General features: G+C 38.6%; 2 protein-coding genes across 3 annotated transcripts in view; both read right to left on the bottom strand.

Moving 5' to 3' along the window:
• Positions 1–6,489, bottom strand: part of LOC309512864 (taste receptor type 1 member 1-like) — a gene marked incomplete at both ends in the record, with an annotated part of 19,543 nt that extends 13,054 nt beyond the window's left edge. The window contains 2 exons of the mRNA XM_082188584.1: positions 3,985–4,179; positions 6,384–6,489. Of these exons, the coding sequence (XP_082044710.1) occupies positions 3,985–4,179; positions 6,384–6,489 (301 nt within the window). The remainder of the gene's footprint in view (positions 1–3,984; positions 4,180–6,383) is intronic.
• On the bottom strand, positions 5,794–17,659 carry golm1 (golgi membrane protein 1). Of its 2 annotated transcripts, none has more exons than XM_082188785.1 (10): positions 17,507–17,659; positions 15,752–15,922; positions 15,166–15,336; positions 10,910–10,964; positions 10,732–10,834; positions 10,539–10,644; positions 10,253–10,433; positions 7,823–7,957; positions 7,558–7,740; positions 5,794–6,610 (listed from the first exon to the last, which is right to left on the bottom strand). In XM_082188785.1, the coding sequence occupies exons 2-10, from the start codon at positions 15,881–15,883 to the stop codon at positions 6,495–6,497; spliced, it is 1,182 nt and encodes a 393-aa protein (XP_082044911.1). In that variant the 5' UTR covers positions 15,884–15,922; positions 17,507–17,659; the 3' UTR covers positions 5,794–6,494. The 2 variants fall into 2 exon arrangements, with proteins under 2 accessions (XP_082044911.1, XP_082044912.1); XM_082188786.1 differs by having other exon boundaries at positions 10,551–10,644.

Below are 17,659 nucleotides of genomic sequence, written 5' to 3'. Positions count from 1 at the left end.
GAATCTACTTCTAAATAGTACTAAGAGCAGGCGCGCTCAACTCGCAAATTAATTTATGGGTGCGAGTAATAAAAAACGTTTAACAAAAGTAAAGATGAAAAACCGCACTCTCAGGTTCTATTTTCATACATTTATTATTACCATGCCCTCATGGGCATGGTAATAATAAATGTATGAAAGTAATAAATGTATGAAAATAGAACCTGAGAGTGCGGTTTTTCATCTTTACTTTAGCTGAATCTACTTCAACATGTGCAGATGAAGGTAGATAATTGTCTTAATTTATTTTTTTAAAAGTTCTCTTGTGGCCCATTCGATAAAAAAACAAGTTGTTTTTTGAATGAGAAGTAAGCTAATCTAACTTATCTTTTATTATCCTTGCAGTGTGTTGGTTATGCCAAAGCATTGCAGAGATCCAGCCTCAGAGTCATTTTGGCATCATGCCATCAAATTTGTTGATGCGGTATACAAAAATGGTTTTGTCTAACGACACAAAATCCCAAACTTTTTGCCGGCATGATCTGAAGATGATACGATTTGATTTTGGTGAAAATCGGACCAACAGTCTAGGTCCAGGAGGAGTTAGAAAAAGTAGGCTTTTAAAGAAAATCACAATGGCAAACAGGAAGTTCGGCCGACTATGGCAAAATTGGAATCTGTGTTCTTGGCATGACCCAAGGAATCTATTTAGACCAGTTTCTTTACAATAGGCTAATTTAAACAAAAGTTATTAGCATTCTTGGAAATTTCATTATAACTTTTGACGCTGTCTCTAAACTTTTTGAAGTTCCTTCAGGGCATGGTGCAGATGACACGTACAGAGTTTAGAAATGATATGCCAATGTGTTCATTTAAAATATAGGATTTTATAACAAAATTCAAAATGGCCGATGTCCAAAATGACCAATATGGAAAAATTGGTTATTTTTCAACCCTGCATGCTGCATCGCATCTAAAGAGACCAGTTTTGGCCAAACCGTTCAAAAGTTATAAGCAAAAAAAAATATTTTCCATATCTCCTGGCCACTAGGTGGCACTACGCTGAAATTGTGCAGATACCCTCAGGTCATGGTTGTCATAATACAGCAAGTTTGGTCAGAATACGCTAAAGCATTACAGAGATGTAGCCTAAAATACATTTTGACGTGCCCTTCATCTAATTATTTTGCTTTGATGGATAAACTTGAATTCCTTAATTTTTTGTCTGCAAGGTCTGAAGATGATCTGAATCCATTTTCGTGAAAATTGGAGCAACAACCTAAGAGGAGTTCGAAAAAGTAGGTTTTTCTGAAAATTCAAAATGGCGGAAAAATGTCATTAAGGAAAATTAGGGTCATAGGATGCAATTGAATCGTCTTGAGCCAAGAAATCAGAGGAAAACAAGGAAAAAATATAGTTGCAAGCAGCAATTATCGGGGCCAAGTGCAAAGAAGGCGATAAGACATGCTAACATGGCTGGGAATGTCAGACCAACTGCAACAATGAGCAATTAAAGACATTTAAAGAGGATTTTAGGCAAAAAAAATCATATAAACAGTAATTAAAAATGTGATTTAATGGATTATCACTTTCGACCAATAGGTGGCATAATTACAAAATTGATGTGATGTTGTCAGAGTGAGGTGACAGTGTTTGTTAAAAAACACATACAAAGTTTGGTGTTAATATGTCACCAAACGGTATACATTATGGTATAAATTTCATTATAACTTTTGACCAAAAGGTGTCGCTGCCCTGAAACATTTTGAGTACTTTCAGGGCATGGTGCCGAAGACACATACCGATCTTCGTAACGATAGGCTAAAGCGTTCATACAGAACTTTACTACAAAATTAAAAATGGCCGACGGCCAAAATGGCTGATATGGGAAAGTTGGACATCATTCGACTCGACATGACGCCCCAAATCTAACAAGACCAATTTTATGATTTTTGGACAAACGGTTCAGAAGTTATACACAAAAATAGCCATTTTTTGTATCTCCGGACCAGTAGGTGGTGCTGCGCCGAAACGCAGTATGTAGCCTCAGGTTATGCTTGTGATGACATATACCAAGTTTGGTCTGAATACGACAAAGCGTTGCGGAGATACAGCCTTAGTCAGTTTTCGCAAGCGCTACAGAAAATATGTTCGCGCGGTATTCGAGAATAATTTGACGAATCAACTTGAAATGCATACATTTTTGTCGCCATGGTCGGAAGAATTTTCGTGAAAATTAGACCAACAGCCTAGGGGTAGTAGAAAAAAGTATGTTTTTCAGAAAATTCTAAATGGCGGAAAATTTGTCATGACATAAATGCAATCGAGTGATCTTGAGGAAGGCAATCAGAGGAAAAATTTATTTTCTTTGTAGCCCTTACGGTTCAAAAGTTATTCAAAAGTTTATTGACTTTTGTATTTTAGGGTGCCTGTTAAGACCTGGCTAGGGACAACAGATGGAAACTAGCACTTGTAGCTAACTCTGGCTTGTTTACAGCAAGTAACTTGTCTGTTGATCAATGAGCATTGTCCCTATCAAATAAAATAAAAATGAAAATGAAATTAGCATAAACATGAGTGCAAATTTTGACTGAACCCTCCGCCTCATCAGTCTCACTCGCATCCTCCTCACCAGTCCAAGAAGGGCATGCTTCAGAACCAAGAGGATCCTGCTCAGATCAATCAGCCAGTTTCAACACACCTAACTTCTCCAGCTCCTGTACTATAATTTTTTTATTTGTCGCTTAAGCTGCTGTCTAGAAACTTTAAAGTGGAAATGTAGCAACGCTCAATAAATCATCTTTCCTGCACTTTTCCAGTTGTTCGACAGTCGGTGCACTCGCAAAACTAACCAGATCAAAATCAGCCATGCTAATTAAACTTAACACCACAAACACTAAACTCCAAAGTAACGTCATATACCCTTTCATACGGAACCTGCACTCACTGCTTTTCATACAAGCAATACACCTTTCATGGTTGTTCCACCAGCACACAAGCAACAGCATACCTCACAAAACTCATCCCAAAAAATAAGATATCCCTTTAAAGGAATATCCCACCGCTGCCACCACCAAATGTTACGTGCTTAAAGATGTAAACGGGATGCTTGCGCAACATTTACATGAGATACAACTGTTTCCATGTGTGCGAGTAGCAGAAACAGCCAGGAAGACAGTTAACGTTGAAAACTTTTTAACTGAAGAGGTGTAAATGATACATTTGTTACAAAATGTTACAATGTTACAAAACACAGACACAGACAGCTCAAGGCATGGATGTTGACTGAGATCTGGCACTGATCTCCTCAATCCTTGTCAATGGGCCTTTTAAACTGGCGGAACGTCAGTTGATTGGTGGGAGGTCAGTTCTGATGTGTGACATCGTGACATCACGTATCTGATGGACAGCCAATAATCACAACCTAAGAATAATGTATAGAAACAAATAGAAACAAAAGCACAGGAGGAAAAGAGAAAAATACACAAACACACATGGAACGTAACATCGCAGATAACTGATGCTTTTGACGATATCTCTGGCTATCATCGATACACCATATTACGTCCATTGGCACAAGCCAGCACTGGGGGTTATCACGGAGGTCCCCAACATGCTAGATTCCCTAGCCCCCTTGAACAACAGGATGCTAAGTCTTTAGAATGTGGCAATGGGACAAGTTCTTCCCCCCAAAGGTTCATCACCGCCACATTCTCAATCATGCAGACAACATGCCAGTGCTGGCAGACATCAGTCGCAAAGGTGGTGTCAATGCATGGCCCCTACAGAGGCTGGCGTGGAGCCTGGTGGAGCCCTACAAGCCACTTGTGCTTGTTCCTGGCCATGAGAACTGCGGTGCAGACCTGTTATTAAGGGAGACTGTAATCCTTGGAGAATGGTGGCTGCACCCTCATACTGTCATGATATACAACATGTCGAGGAAGCAGAAGTGGATTTATCTGCCTTGGTAGGAAACACTCAATGCCCACTATTCTTATCCCTGACCCAATCCCCTCCAGGAGTGCCTCAATGAGCCATGGTTCCTGGAGTTAGTGGAGCTGTTGACAGCACCTCCCTGGACTATCCCACTGAGGAGGGATCTTCTCTCTCGAGCGGAGGGCACAATCTGTAGTTGTGGAATCTGCATGTCTGGCTGCTCAGCGGAGACTGCCGGCATCAGATGTGTTACCCCAGCGAGTGCTAGAAGCAAACACATAGGAACAGGCTCTTTTTATTAGACACCTCTATGCCCATAAGTGAAAAGAGTATGTTATCTGGTGCAGGACATGAAAACGAGGAACCGATGAATTAACTTGTGTCAATTATTCTGTCCTTTTTACTGGAGCATTTGGATGACGGCCATGTGCTTTCCACATTCTAGTCTACACGGCCACAGCTTTTTAGCATCAGGTTGATAATTCTGCTTCTTCTTCACATGTCTTTTGATCAGGAGATTCAGCATACATTCAAAAGATGTGTCATAGAGCCCCCTATGGAAAGCTGGAAATTTCCACCAATGAGGGGAAAGCGTTGTCTCATAAACCGCATTTCACCCGAAGGAACTTTCCCCAGGAACTAGGGACTTTGGGGTAGTACTCGGTGTGTTTCCACCGCAGGAACCAGGGTCTAAATGAAGTTCCGGGTTCAAATTTCCCACCCAGAAAGTCCCTGCTCGCGAGGTAGTACTTTTTCAAAGATCAGGAACTTTCGGGGGTGGGACTTGGGTGCTGAACATGCTGATTGGTTGAGTTCACGCAGCATTTTGATTGGTTGACTCCACACAGCATTTTATTTCAACCACCATTTTTAAAAGTTTATTACAGTGCGTTAAGTAAGAGTTGTTTGCTATTCGAATCAACAGTGGAGTTTAAAAAATACGTCCGATGGACCGACAATGAGGTTCAGGCTTCATTACGCTTATATGTGGAGGATGAAATCCAGTAGGAACTGGAAAGTTGCGCGCAGTCCTATGTCACCGGACAAATTTGCCTAATTTTCACGGTACTTTGGACCGCGATGGAACAGGTAGCAACAGGTCTGGGGGAAAAAAGTTCCTGGGACAAACTGTTCCGGGTAATTTCGGTAGAAACGCGGCTATAAATATTGAAAAGTTTCGTCAATGGCAGGGGAAAAGTTAATGTGCTTGTAAGAAGTTGTGTGACATTACTACTACAGTTTATTGCATCAGCATTGCTGCCACTCACATTAATACAAAGTTCTGTCATGAAACTCCAGAAGGCACAGGCTGATAGGTCCTTAAAATGTTATGTTATGTATTATAGACAGAGCAGGAAATATTGTTATGAGATGTTCATTAACTAGCATCTAGGTTCCTAAAGGAGAGCACACTACACAGGCTACGTTCAGAATGGCATACTATTATTTAGCAGAATATACACTGTGCTCCGTATAATAAATGATCAGTACGCATGGAATACCTCCATGACCTGTCCTATTGCATTGGCAAAATGTGCAGCACACCACAGAGCACACCAAATAGATAATATATCCAACAATGTGGATACGTTCTTCTATTTCCAGTGTGATGAAAAAGACAGAAATTAACTACGATTTCTAACATCTTCTTGACCTATTATTTGATAGTGCCAAAGTTGACATTTTTACACAAAGTTGCAATGGAGTACTTCTGTGATAACTGGATGTTACTTGCTAAATTAATATGCAACATAGTGAGGTCCTGTGACAATGCAGCATGTATCATGCAGTACTGTACGTAGTACACTAGCATTCCATTATAAAATGCCAGTCATTGCTCATCTACATGGTTAACCCATTAAATGCACACACAATAGGTAGAGTAGCGCAACAAAATAATTTTTATTATGAGATCAGAAATTCAGTAAGAAACCCATATTTTTTAAAAACATATTCCAGTTCCCATCATGAAAATGTAAAAAAATCTTAAATCAACAAAAATATCCTTTTACAGCAAATAAAAGCCTGGATTGCACTGTTATTAAATGAGTGAAGAGGAATGTGTCTTTTAGTCTGAACATCTAATATATTCCTGTGTTTTCAGCAGCTAAAATGTTGACATCCAGTTTCGTCAAAACGGAACATGAACCGTAAAGACAAGATAAAGCCGTTTTTGTAACAAATCAGCAGTTGTTTTTGTACAAGAGCAAAGCATCTTACATTTAAGAAGAGGTTTGACATAGGGAAAATTCACCATGATGCATTAATTGAAAGGCTTGTTGTCATAAGTAGTTACATTCAAGTTTAAACTAAAATCAGTACTAGCAAAAGAATGTCTTCTTCATGCCTGTCCTGGTAAGACATATGAGATAGTTTGTTAACGACATAAACTCATATCCTTCATTACACAGTAGTGCAGAATTCATCACCAGCACAGATGAGTCTTTACAGCAGGTTTCCTCTCCCACCTTTCAAACGTCTGCCGAGCTGTTGGGAGGACACTAATAAGGGTTTGTGACAGTCTTCAGCTGAAGAAAATGCTGCAGTCAGCAGACTCTTCGTGATCAGGAGCATGTTTGTTACATCCCTGCAAGCTCCGCCTGCTTATCGTCCTCAGACTCCGGTTGGTTGTCATCATCACCGTTATAATTAGCCACATCATCCTCCAGATCTAGACCTGCACCTTGATTTTCATCTGTAGAAACAAGAAACTTATTCGTAATCTTATTGCATGGGACACAAGTACTTTTGACATATAATGATAATTATTATTCACAACTTTATTAGTCAATTACCACATAAAATACGTCATCCTTCAGTTTGTAAAAGCTACCAAAAAATGTGTTACACTTGAAACTTCCTAACATCTTTATATAGTCATTTTAAAATGGAAAAAAAGTCTAATAGCGTACCGCACGATATACGTCACCTTTTCTCATTAATATTCATTAAGCTAGCGACGGTTGCTAGGGGGGTCAAACTCGCGCGTGTCACTCATGCTAGACGCATGTAAACAGTTTACGGACGAGATGTCTACTGAGCTAAACCTGCTAACTCTGTCCGAGAATGATGTCCCCGGTGCCAAATTCACTGGTATAGAAGTAGAAGAACATACAAATATTCAATTGAAGAGATGGCTTGAGTGTAGAGGGCTGAAAAAGACGGGAAAAAGAGCCGACCTGATCCAGAGGTAACGTTAGATTGTTATCGACAGAATTTCTCCCCCAAAAAACATCGCCTTACGCCACTGACAGTGACATTTTGCAGTTTCAACAAGCTATCTTTTACCACCCTATGTCCTGTCTGTCATATATACTATGTCCTCTGGTTGTCTTACGTCTGACAGTTGTTGGGGGTAATTCGGGAAACGAATAAAGAATACATCCTTCATATGTGGACGGTCATAGTGTCTGGAGTCGTTTCTGCAAGTTCCATAGCAGCAGTGTTTACTCGGCATGTTCTTATTTGAGGGATAACCGGCAGAAAACAAGCAGTACTAGCATGAATCATAAGCGAGCGCGCTTCTATGTTGACCCCCTTCCGGTTTACGTTGCTGACGTCACGCGGCCTTGCGGTCTAAAAATAGCACTCGTGCGGCACGCTATTGTATGATTGTGTGATGATCATGATGTTGAAGACCACCTTTAATTTTAGAGAGCTGTTTTTCTATCTCGCCCTCATTGTCGTACATAACGGCGTCTTCCTTCCCATTTGCTGCATCTTCCTCTTTCCTGTAACCAATTTTGACATCATCCTCCTCCTCGTCTCCAATCCCAATGTCATTTTCCTTTGGCTCTAAAATCCCTGCTTCATCCAGCACAGTATCTGCATGAAGACAGATAAAATTAGTAATGTGTGTGTGTGTGTGTGTTGTGCTTTAATGGCTGGATTCTCTCCGTTACCCCACCTATGGCCTTTGAAGCCTGTCCTTTAATGTCCACCACTGCTTCTGGAACTTCTTCATTGGCTGGTCTGTTAAGAGTCTCACTCTTATTGGTCCGTTTGGAGGTGGGGGTGGGTGAGTCTTGCAAAATGACAGCATCTTAGAGGAGAAGACAGAATGTTGTTAAACATGTTATCTCTGTAAAGCTGCTTTGAAACAATCTGTATTGTAAAAAGCGCTATATAAATAAATGTGACTTGACATGCTGGAGGAACAGAGAATAGAGTATTTCTTTAAAAAAACTGACAAGACTTAAAGGCCCATTCACACCAAGAACGATAACTTTGGACACCAATGTACAATGATGTTCTGTTTATTATAAGCACACGCTGTGAGCTTATAATATGTCAGCTTATAGCAATGTCGTCTGTCGCTTTAAATGCTCAGCCGGGTAGATTCTGCTGTCAATGTTTTTACCGTTCATCAGCAGGTGTAGTTTCTCTGTGTCATTACTGTAATAGTTTGCTATTCTCTTAGAGTTCGAACAATTATTAAAAAGTCACCTTGGTGTGAAGGGCTTTAACGGTGCACATTTAATAAGAGTGATAGTACGGAACGCTAAAAAGTAAGTTTTTTATGGTTTTGCTTAAGAAAAACGACAGACTATATTTCAAATTTATTTAGCTTTTCACAATACACATTTAAAGTGTTTACATGCCTGTTTATAGCATTTAAAATCAGCATACACCATTATATTTTACTACGATTATTATGGTTGGTTGATTGGTATTTGATTGAAGTATTGTGTTTACGAGGTAGAGTTTAAATCGCAATATTGCCTAATATGAGGGTGCATGTTAATATAATCATTGTTTCAAAGCAGCTTTACAGAAAATTTTGTGCGACAAAACATTACGCAGCCGTCTGACCAAATGGGAGGTATTCCAATTAAAACAATGAGTGTAAGGAGAAAACCATCAATATTTTTTGACTAATTCTATCCTAAACACCTGCTACGTCTGAATAGATGGTTATGAAAAAAAAAAAGTATAATTATAAAAATGATTTATTCTTACACAGCAGGCTTGGGAAGCAAATTTCAATGTTATTATGAATTTGCAGTAAGTGAAAAGATTGAAGTTATGATGTAACGGAAGGAGCAAAAGACCTTTACTTCCATATTATGACGTAATTCCAAGTATTTATCCGAACAGATTATTGAAAAAGAAAAGATAAAAGACGAGGACTTGGTTCTAGGATTTTGAGATGTGGGCATTGCACTCACAAACAGAGGCGGACGAACACAATCTTGCAGGGGCGAATATAAGCGCATTAAATGATTGGAAAAGTCCTGCATACGCCATAAGAGAGAAGTCTGTCGTTCCACTGGAAGATCTGAGTCATTTGAAATCCGATCAATAATGTGCGTTTAGAGAAGAGATGGCGTGAATATTCATTTCATGCCGATACGGGTACTCATTGTGCTACCGGCATGAAAATCATGTGGTTTATTGTGGAGAGGTTTTCTTGTGCTAGGGCTGTGCTGTTCAACCTGACAACCGCCACACCACTGTGGTTTGTATGTGAATGCAGTTTTACATGAATATTACAACACGAGTGAAGCACAAAGCTTTGTTCACAAAAGAAATAATAGGTAAGCAATTAAATGTTACATCGCAAACATTTGGATACGTGAGGAATGAGAGATGTACATGAGCCCATCAATTTAAGCCATTTGACGGCTTTGTGTTCTGTTTTGCGATCAGGTCACCTGATTTCAGTTATTCCACTGAAAATGGACTCATTTCTTTTACCAAATCTTCACTCACGTCTCACCCATTTTTGCAGGGGATTATAAATGTTTCTTCCTTTCATTCACTTTAAATTACTATATTCGCTGTAGGACGGACCTTTTTTTGCACACATGCCTGTAATACATTTTTTCTGGCAGTGCAAAATCAAATATACTATATCCTAAATGCCTTGCACCGGCGGAAGATAAAATGTTCTCTTCAGACCTTTTACAAGGTCAGTTGCTTTGGAACGTCAGGAGAAGAAATGAAGATTTTAGACTAGAGATGGACTCTGTCCTGCTCCTGTCCCACATTCCTCTCAAATCGCAGAACGGTATATATGATGATGAATTTATCTTTGTGGGGAAATAGATTTAAACTTGGCTTAGTTTCAATTTTTTTTTTATAATTTCTATTGTTTTCTATGTTCAAGAATCACATTACAGCCATATTTCTGCATTGTGTATTATTTGTGTGAATAATAGGTTATAATTAATTCCAGCCACTATAAAAAAAGAAGAAAAAAGAAAAAGAAAAAAAAGAAACTGCCAACGTCACAGACCTAGCTAGTACTCTTAAGTTATCAGACTTGCATTAAATGAGGGACTTCACCCATATAGAGAGACCATTTACAAACCACGCTCAAACAGGCAATTCTCACCTTCTTCATTTTTCTCCACTACTAACTCATTGGTTTGGACCTTAGCATCATTTTTGGGCTGTGAATTCACATCTGGTTCGCCATTCGGAGGTTCTGCCACACTTTTATTTGAATGGTTTGTGGCGGGAACATCAGATTTGGCTTTTGAAACAGAGAGTTTCGGCATGGAACCATCAGCATTCTGTGGAGGACAGTTTATGTCAGTGGAAAAGGGGTAAGAGACACCAAATAAATAAGAATAACAAAGGAACTATTTAAGGCCATTTTTTTTTTCTCATAGCCTTACCAGTGGAGCTACCTTTTCAGACGTCCTTTGCTTTTCCAGTTTGGCAGCTGCCATTTTCCCATTGCATTCCTCTTTTATGGCCTCAATTTGTTTGTTGCATTGAGACCTGCACAATACATACAGCCATTATCATACTGATCAAGCAGTATAATGTCTTTGGTATTGTAGATTAGAGCATTCAGAATGCACCTACATCTCACTGCTGGCTTTCTTACTGAGCGTGTCCATGTTAATTTGACAGGACTTCAGCTCACTCTGCATTTTACTCGCATCCTGCAGTAATGACTTCATACGGTCTAAAAAATGTGAAGGAAAGATGATATGCGTTACAGAGTTAAATACAGTAGCACAAATATGAGGTAAACACTTACTCTTCATGTCTTGCACCATTTTAGCACTGGAGGAAATGTTGATCTTTAGATTCTCCTATGACAGAGAGAAAACTTTTAGACCTAAAAACATACACTGAGCATATCCAAAATCCAATTTTGGCCATTAAAACCTAGTGACCAGCCTACATACAGAGTCATTTTGAGTATAATTGCATAACTGTTTATATAGATAGCATTTCTGGGCATCAATAACACTTAGTCAAGGTAGCGCCATAATGCCATTTTGAACGTGCTAGCATACCTGCATATACAGACAGCATTTCTGGCCTGGGCATCAAAACCTAATGAGAGCATTTATGTGCAGTAAAACCTAGTGGGCAACCCATCTAGACCAGTGGTTCCAGGGGGTCAGGGCCCACTAGGAGGCCTGAACAAATTTCAAAGGAGGCCTCAAGATGACGTAAAATGATTTAAAAAGTGTCCGTTTTATTCACTTCTCGCAGGCGAATCGGCATGATTCACTTGTCTGCTGAAGATTAGGGGTATTCCAAGAAATTTAGATAATTTGCATTGTTCCGAAACAGGATCTTAATTTGTTACAATGTTGCATTTTCTTCTTGGTTTGGTTGGCTTTCACAAGGCAACATTTCAAAACGTACCAAAATGAGTCTAAGTAAGTCACATGAGAGTAAAACTGTACTCTTATTTGTCAGAGTTTCCTCCACGTCATCCATCAAGATGGATTGACAAGTTTGCTGTCGAGACTTTCAGCTGTTTGCAATGAACAAATCAAACACAACAAACAAATGTTTCAAGTGGTTTCCGCAAATTCAACTGAAAATTCAACTTTTAATGACTTCTGCAGTCTCAAAATGATTCAACCCCCTGAGTAGAATCCCTCACAACAGCAGTCTCAAGCACACCTGATGCAACTAATCAAGGGCTTCATTAGTTAGAGCTTAGTTAGAGCTAGAACACATGAAATATCTGAACTGGCTAGGTTTGTTGAATGTCATGTTTGACTGCATGTTAGAAATATGGCTAAGTTAAAAGAATGGTCCACAAAGTTAAGAGAAGACATCATTACCCTTCACAAACAAGGAACAGGATACCAAAAGATAGCGAAGGCACTAAATGTTCCTTGAGACAACACTGGAAGCATAGTTTGCACTTGAAAGTTGATTGTACTGAAATGTGTGTTGGCAGTGCCTGTACACAACCATCATAAAATGATAAAAATCCATCCAGTTTTTTATTTTTTTATCTTCTTATATGTTTCCCCCCCCATCTCAAATCAAGCCGTTCGATTTTGTGACGTCACAAAATCGACGCCCCTCCCACGATTGTTGATTGACAGCAGCGTTTCAACACAGACCCGCCCTCGCTTGTGAGCGAGCTGTCAATCATAGTCCGCGCGGACCGGCGCGGTCATTGTTGATACGCTGGAGCACTGTCTATGAGCAGAATGGCGTCTAAGCGATTGTGGTGTTCTTGGGTGTAATAAGGAACACAGAAGTCATTTTGATGTTCCTAAATCCGAACCGCTGAAGACGCAGTGGCTGAGTTTTGTTTTCGAAGGGAATATTCCCAACAATCAACGTCAATGCTTTCATGTTTGCGCGAATCATTTCACACACCAGACTGCTTTACAAACGAGGTCAGTATAAAGCTGGTTTTGCTAAGAAGCTGCTCCTGAAAAAAGGATCGGTACCAACTATTCGTGTTCCTGCTGCACCTCCAGAAGAAGTAGTGAGTGTAACGTTTTATTAACCTTTATATTAATATTTAAATTAATCTTTGCAAATCGCTTGCTGCATGCTTCACGATGAATGCAGCTGTTTAACACTCAGGGTACATTACGGCATATTTTCTATGTACGACGTTCTCAATATAATTCATAATCTCACGTTTATAATGAACAACGCGTTATGGTTATTGTGTTACAAACGGTGTCCGCACAGAACAGAGGGGCGGGGTGAGCAAAGCTCATTATCATTTAAAGACACATGCACTTAAACGGCGTGCTGAAAACAGAGCTGTTTTTGACCAGGTAAAATTTGTGTTTTCTTACAATACTAATGAGAATTTTTAATTAAAGTATATTACAAACTTTTAATTTAGACCCTAAAGAATCATATTAGCTTGTAGAAAAATGGCATTATATGACCCCTTTAAAGGAACAGCGGTTATAGGGAAGGAAGCTATCAACGGCTGCAACCAGATTTCTGAGAAGGGGAAACATATGTTGTGTTAAGCTATTTCAATTACTTTTGTAATATACAGGTATATATATATATTCTCTCTCTCTGTCTTATTTTCATCAGTTATCAAGCTCGGTAAAAACACTAATCACAGATGATCTACCTTTAATTTCACCAAGATGATTGCTCACTAAAAAATTCCTAGTCATCATGTTTTCAGTCCATTTCAAGTTTGATTTTGACATGACATAAAGCAGTAATATCTAAATGGCTGAGTTGTTTACTTTTTAATTAGTCTTTCCATTAAACGCCATAATTTTGTTCATTCAGACTGATTCGTGAACCTGCATGAAAACAAGAGGGGGGATTTATTGCACGAACCAGCGATAACCAATCATTTAGGGAGTCTGTTCTAACTCAATGGACATGGCGTTTCGTTGTAACTTTACCTGCTGGTGTCGCTGTTGGACATCGTTACTTTAGAAAAACAAGTGATTTATACACTCTTTAGTGTCACATTTGGTAATATTTGCGTTGTTTTATTTTTATAATATGGAACATTTTCTCAACCAATTTTTTGAGGAGGCCAATTTTAAGATGAAGTGACGCTCTTTGGTTTTCAACTGCGATAACTAATGTGCTCACTCACAGAATCAGACACTGCTGCTTGTTAAATAACACATTTGCCGTTGTGAATTATGATACCGCTTGGTTCATTGGTCTGTTGGGTCGGATTGCTGTCTCACCTCCACAGAACCGCCCCAGAGTTCGTTTTCAATTGTGCCAAGACCACCTTATTCAGGCGATCTCAGAGCGATTGTTTTGGTGTGGATCTGAGCGTGATTGCCGTGTTCATATATGCCTACACGAACTGAACTAAGGGAGAAAACGCACCAGGTTCTGAAACAAATGCTCCAAATGAGCCAGGTGTGAAAACGCCCCAAGATAGCATTATGAAAAATATCATGAATTTAAACATTTGCAAGGCAGGAAAAAATACTGCTGCCACAAAAGTTCGAGAAGGCAGCTGGAAGAATATGTGACTGTACTAACACAAGTGAATCAACTGAATTTATTTAATTAATAATTTATATAGCTAAAAGAGCATGAAAGAAAATGTCAAAAACATTATATATTCTAAAGTTTATATGTACATTTATATTAATTTAAATTAAAAGTGAAATATTAACTGTTAAAAATAAAATAATGTAAAATAATACTTATGTGTAATGCATTAGGCCTAATGCATTTTAGTTTGCCATTTCTTACCCAGAATAAAACCTTCTCAGGAGCAGGTTAGTCTTGTAGCTCAAGTTACCATGCAGAAATGACGAACACTGCTAAAAACCAATAATGCCAATAATGAGCCTGAAAAACTACAGTTTTCCCAACCAAAATTCAAAGTTACCCAGGAAGCCACTGACATTATATGTCTTTGTGTAATAGGCCACAAATTTTAAAGTGTTATTTCTTAACTTGGGAGAGTCTCATAACTCCATGTGCATTTTTATAATATACCTTTTTATATTTACGCTAGAATAAATACAGCAAACTTATTTTAAAAAATCCCACACAGGGGTGATTCACCACTGACAAGACAGGCTTTAAATAAAACTCGGCTGTCTATGGAGAAAAAGGTGACATTTTTGTTTTAAATCAGTGTTACATGACTCGAGAAAATGGAGTAAAAGGGCTGTGACCCTTTTGCCAAAACGGTAGGGAAACTGTCCAAAAATGTTATCTGTAGTTTTCAAAAGAGCTGTCAAAAGTCCACCGGATGACGGCAAACATATCCCTTAATCCTTATCCAGAAAATCACTGGAGAAGTCAAGAGGCCTTTAAATATTGTTATGGACAATATGGGGGCCATTGAGTTAAAAAGGCTGAGAACTGATGTAGGGCATTAGGGCAGGAGAGCTTACCTGCTCACTGCTCAGCATCAAAACCTACTCAACTGCCTATCAAATCAATAGAGTAAAATGATTTGAATAAACATGATTCCTTCCCTAAATCATGACAGGTAACTGGATGATTACTAGCTCCGAGTTTCCACCTGAACTCTTGTCAGTGAGTGCAAGACGAGTGTTTTCATACTTTTTCTTTTTTCCAGGTGTTCAGAGCGCTTTCCTGCTGTCTTTGGTGTGTTTCCTCCATTAGCTCCAGCTGCTCGTTCTGTCTGCGCGTCTCATCCTCGGCCTTCTGCTGCTCTCTGTCGCTTTCTACAGCCAGCTTCCTCATGCGGTTCTCCAGCTCCAATATCTTGCTCTGGAGAACAACGCAAAGTCAAGTCAAGTCAAGTCACATTTATTTATATAGTGCTTTTTACAATACAGACTGTTTCAAAGCAGCTTTACAGAGATAACAGGAAAATAATGCAACAAAGTTTGTTTCTAGAAGAAAATAGCATCACAGTAAGTTCAGTGATGTTTAATTTTGTTGTAAAAAAGTTATTAATTTAGTTCATTTATATATAGCCACTCTGGAGAAAACTGTGATGTCATTGTCCAGCTCAGTTCAGTTCTCATATAATGGTGTCAATGCAGGCAGATCAATATGATTGTTGAATATTACATTTATTGTTAAATTTAATGTTTAAACAAAGCTCCTTTCTAGACAGACCTATTAAACAGCCACACACACCGCCACTCGCCAAAGGCAACATCCAAACACAGTGTCAAACCTGCAGCTCGACGTTTCTGGAGTTTGAGACCCAATAGTTGAAGCCAAGCAGGAGGATGCAGGAGATGAGAGCCACCAACAGCAGAGATGAAGAGCGGCCGCCACGTCGACCGTTCCCAAGTGCACCCATCATGCTTTATCACAGTTCCACAAACACCTTACAGATGGGTTCCTGAAAGGGAAATATAAACTTAGTATAGACATGTATAGCCCCATAATACAGGATATAACAAACACATAAATGCAAATAGAAAAAGAAGTGAGGCACTTTTAGCAAAATTATCTAGACCGTATTTCTGCCTGGGAATCATAGTTTGCCTGCCAAAATACACAACATTTCTGTGGAATCTTACCTACTACTTGGTTACTGTGTGTTAAACATACAAGTCACTAGTTATCGCTGCTGTTTTCAAGAATATTCCATTTTCATCAACAATGTCAGAATATAGCATAATTGGCCATTAAAAGGGTCAGATGGTCATATTTCAAAGGCATGAAGATCAATTTCAGAGACTGACTGAATTTTCCTAAATTACCAAATTTGTTTCAGTACTTAGTTGATTTGATCAAAGAGTTGAGTTGTAGGCTACATACAAGTGCAAGTGCTTTCAATTCTGCATCAGTAATAAAAATGTTTTTTTAAATTGACCCATGCAAATAATATTTCACAGCAATGATCAATTGCCAATGTTTTATTAATAGTAACAATCACATTAGAGTCTGTGGGTTGAAAATATTCTCTAGTTATTCTTTCTTTCTTCTCAACTGTTTGGTAGAGTTTTTAACCCTATGAAGCCTACTGATACACACATTTCTAAGGGCTCTAAATGATCAAAACTTAGCTGAAAAACCTGTTATACACGATCTACTACATGACGCCTTCTGTCGTCTGATTGATAGTTTATACATTTTTAGCAAGTAACGTTAAACACCCTTCAGTTCGTGGTTTATGCGTCTTTTTGCTGTGAAATCTTTACTCATTATTATAAAATTACAGAAAGAATAACTTGTATATTGTTAGTAATCATTTCCAGATTAACCATTACTAGACTGAAGCAACTTTGGTTTACTTGATTAACTATCCACACATTATTGAGATGTTTTTCCTCCTCAAATATGAGAGCCTCAAAAGCCTGATGTGCAAACTGTTCCGTTTTAAAATAATAATTAAAAAAAATTCTGGCTATTATTTTATGTCAGGTTTAGAGAGGTAAGAAAAAAAAAAAACCTGAACAGATGAATGTTTCCTATTGTTTGTTTGGATGTTATCTTGAATGAAAACCTGTTGTTCGTCAGATACCAACACACCTCTTGCACGTTTTATTTGCATAAATCACAAATCAAATGCAATATAGAGAACACCCAGTGCTCAGGATGTACTGCAGGACCAAATGCAAACCAAACCAGTGTGTTGTAGTAACAGAGACTGCAATTAATCATGTTCACCATCACCAGACTTTTACAGGAGGCAACACTTTACTACTGTACTGCCACTGTGCCTTTCAAATGAAAGACACATTTTACTCTACGAATGATTAAATAAAGGAGAATTAGAAAAAAATTATATTAAACAAGCCACACAAACTGTAAACACATTCAACATGTAAATCCATTTAGTACGAAATTGCTTTTGTTCTGGTAGCATGCTTGCTAATACAGCTACTGTTATTGTTATAGTTACACTTTCCTCTTTTTTACAGATAAATGTTATATATTAGTGTCAAAATTGAATGTATTGGTGTCAAATTGCCCTTACCGGCGATTAATGTAAAAGGTCTCGTCAGGAAATGGGATAAAATATGGACATCTCGATATTCGTTGGAGTCTTTCCGGGATGAAATCACTCAACAAACTGCAGCGTTTTGCCTTGAAGCGCAACGCGCATGCGCACTTCATTCTGATTCACTTC

The sequence above is a fragment of the Leuciscus leuciscus genome (genome assembly GCF_965113295.1).
Source record: "Leuciscus leuciscus genome assembly, chromosome: 13".
NCBI lineage: Eukaryota > Metazoa > Chordata > Actinopteri > Cypriniformes > Leuciscidae > Leuciscus > Leuciscus leuciscus.
Note: the sequence above shows the minus strand (reverse complement) of the source record. Positions and strands in the feature narration are given on the sequence as shown.

What these genes read in the sequence shown, in the direction of transcription:
- golm1 (XM_082188785.1), bottom strand. Translation starts at nt 15,883, where the DNA reads ATGATGGGTGCACTTGGGAACGGTCGACGTGGCGGCCGCTCTTCATCT. An exon ending in AGTGGAGAAAAATGAAGAAG is followed by an intron (nt 7,958 to 10,252) that starts GTGAGAATTGCC and finishes TTCTCCTCTAAG; the next exon opens with ATGCTGTCATTTTGCAAGAC. An exon ending in ACAGCTCTCTAAAATTAAAG is followed by an intron (nt 6,611 to 7,557) that starts GTGGTCTTCAAC and finishes TTGTTTCTACAG; the next exon opens with ATGAAAATCAAGGTGCAGGT.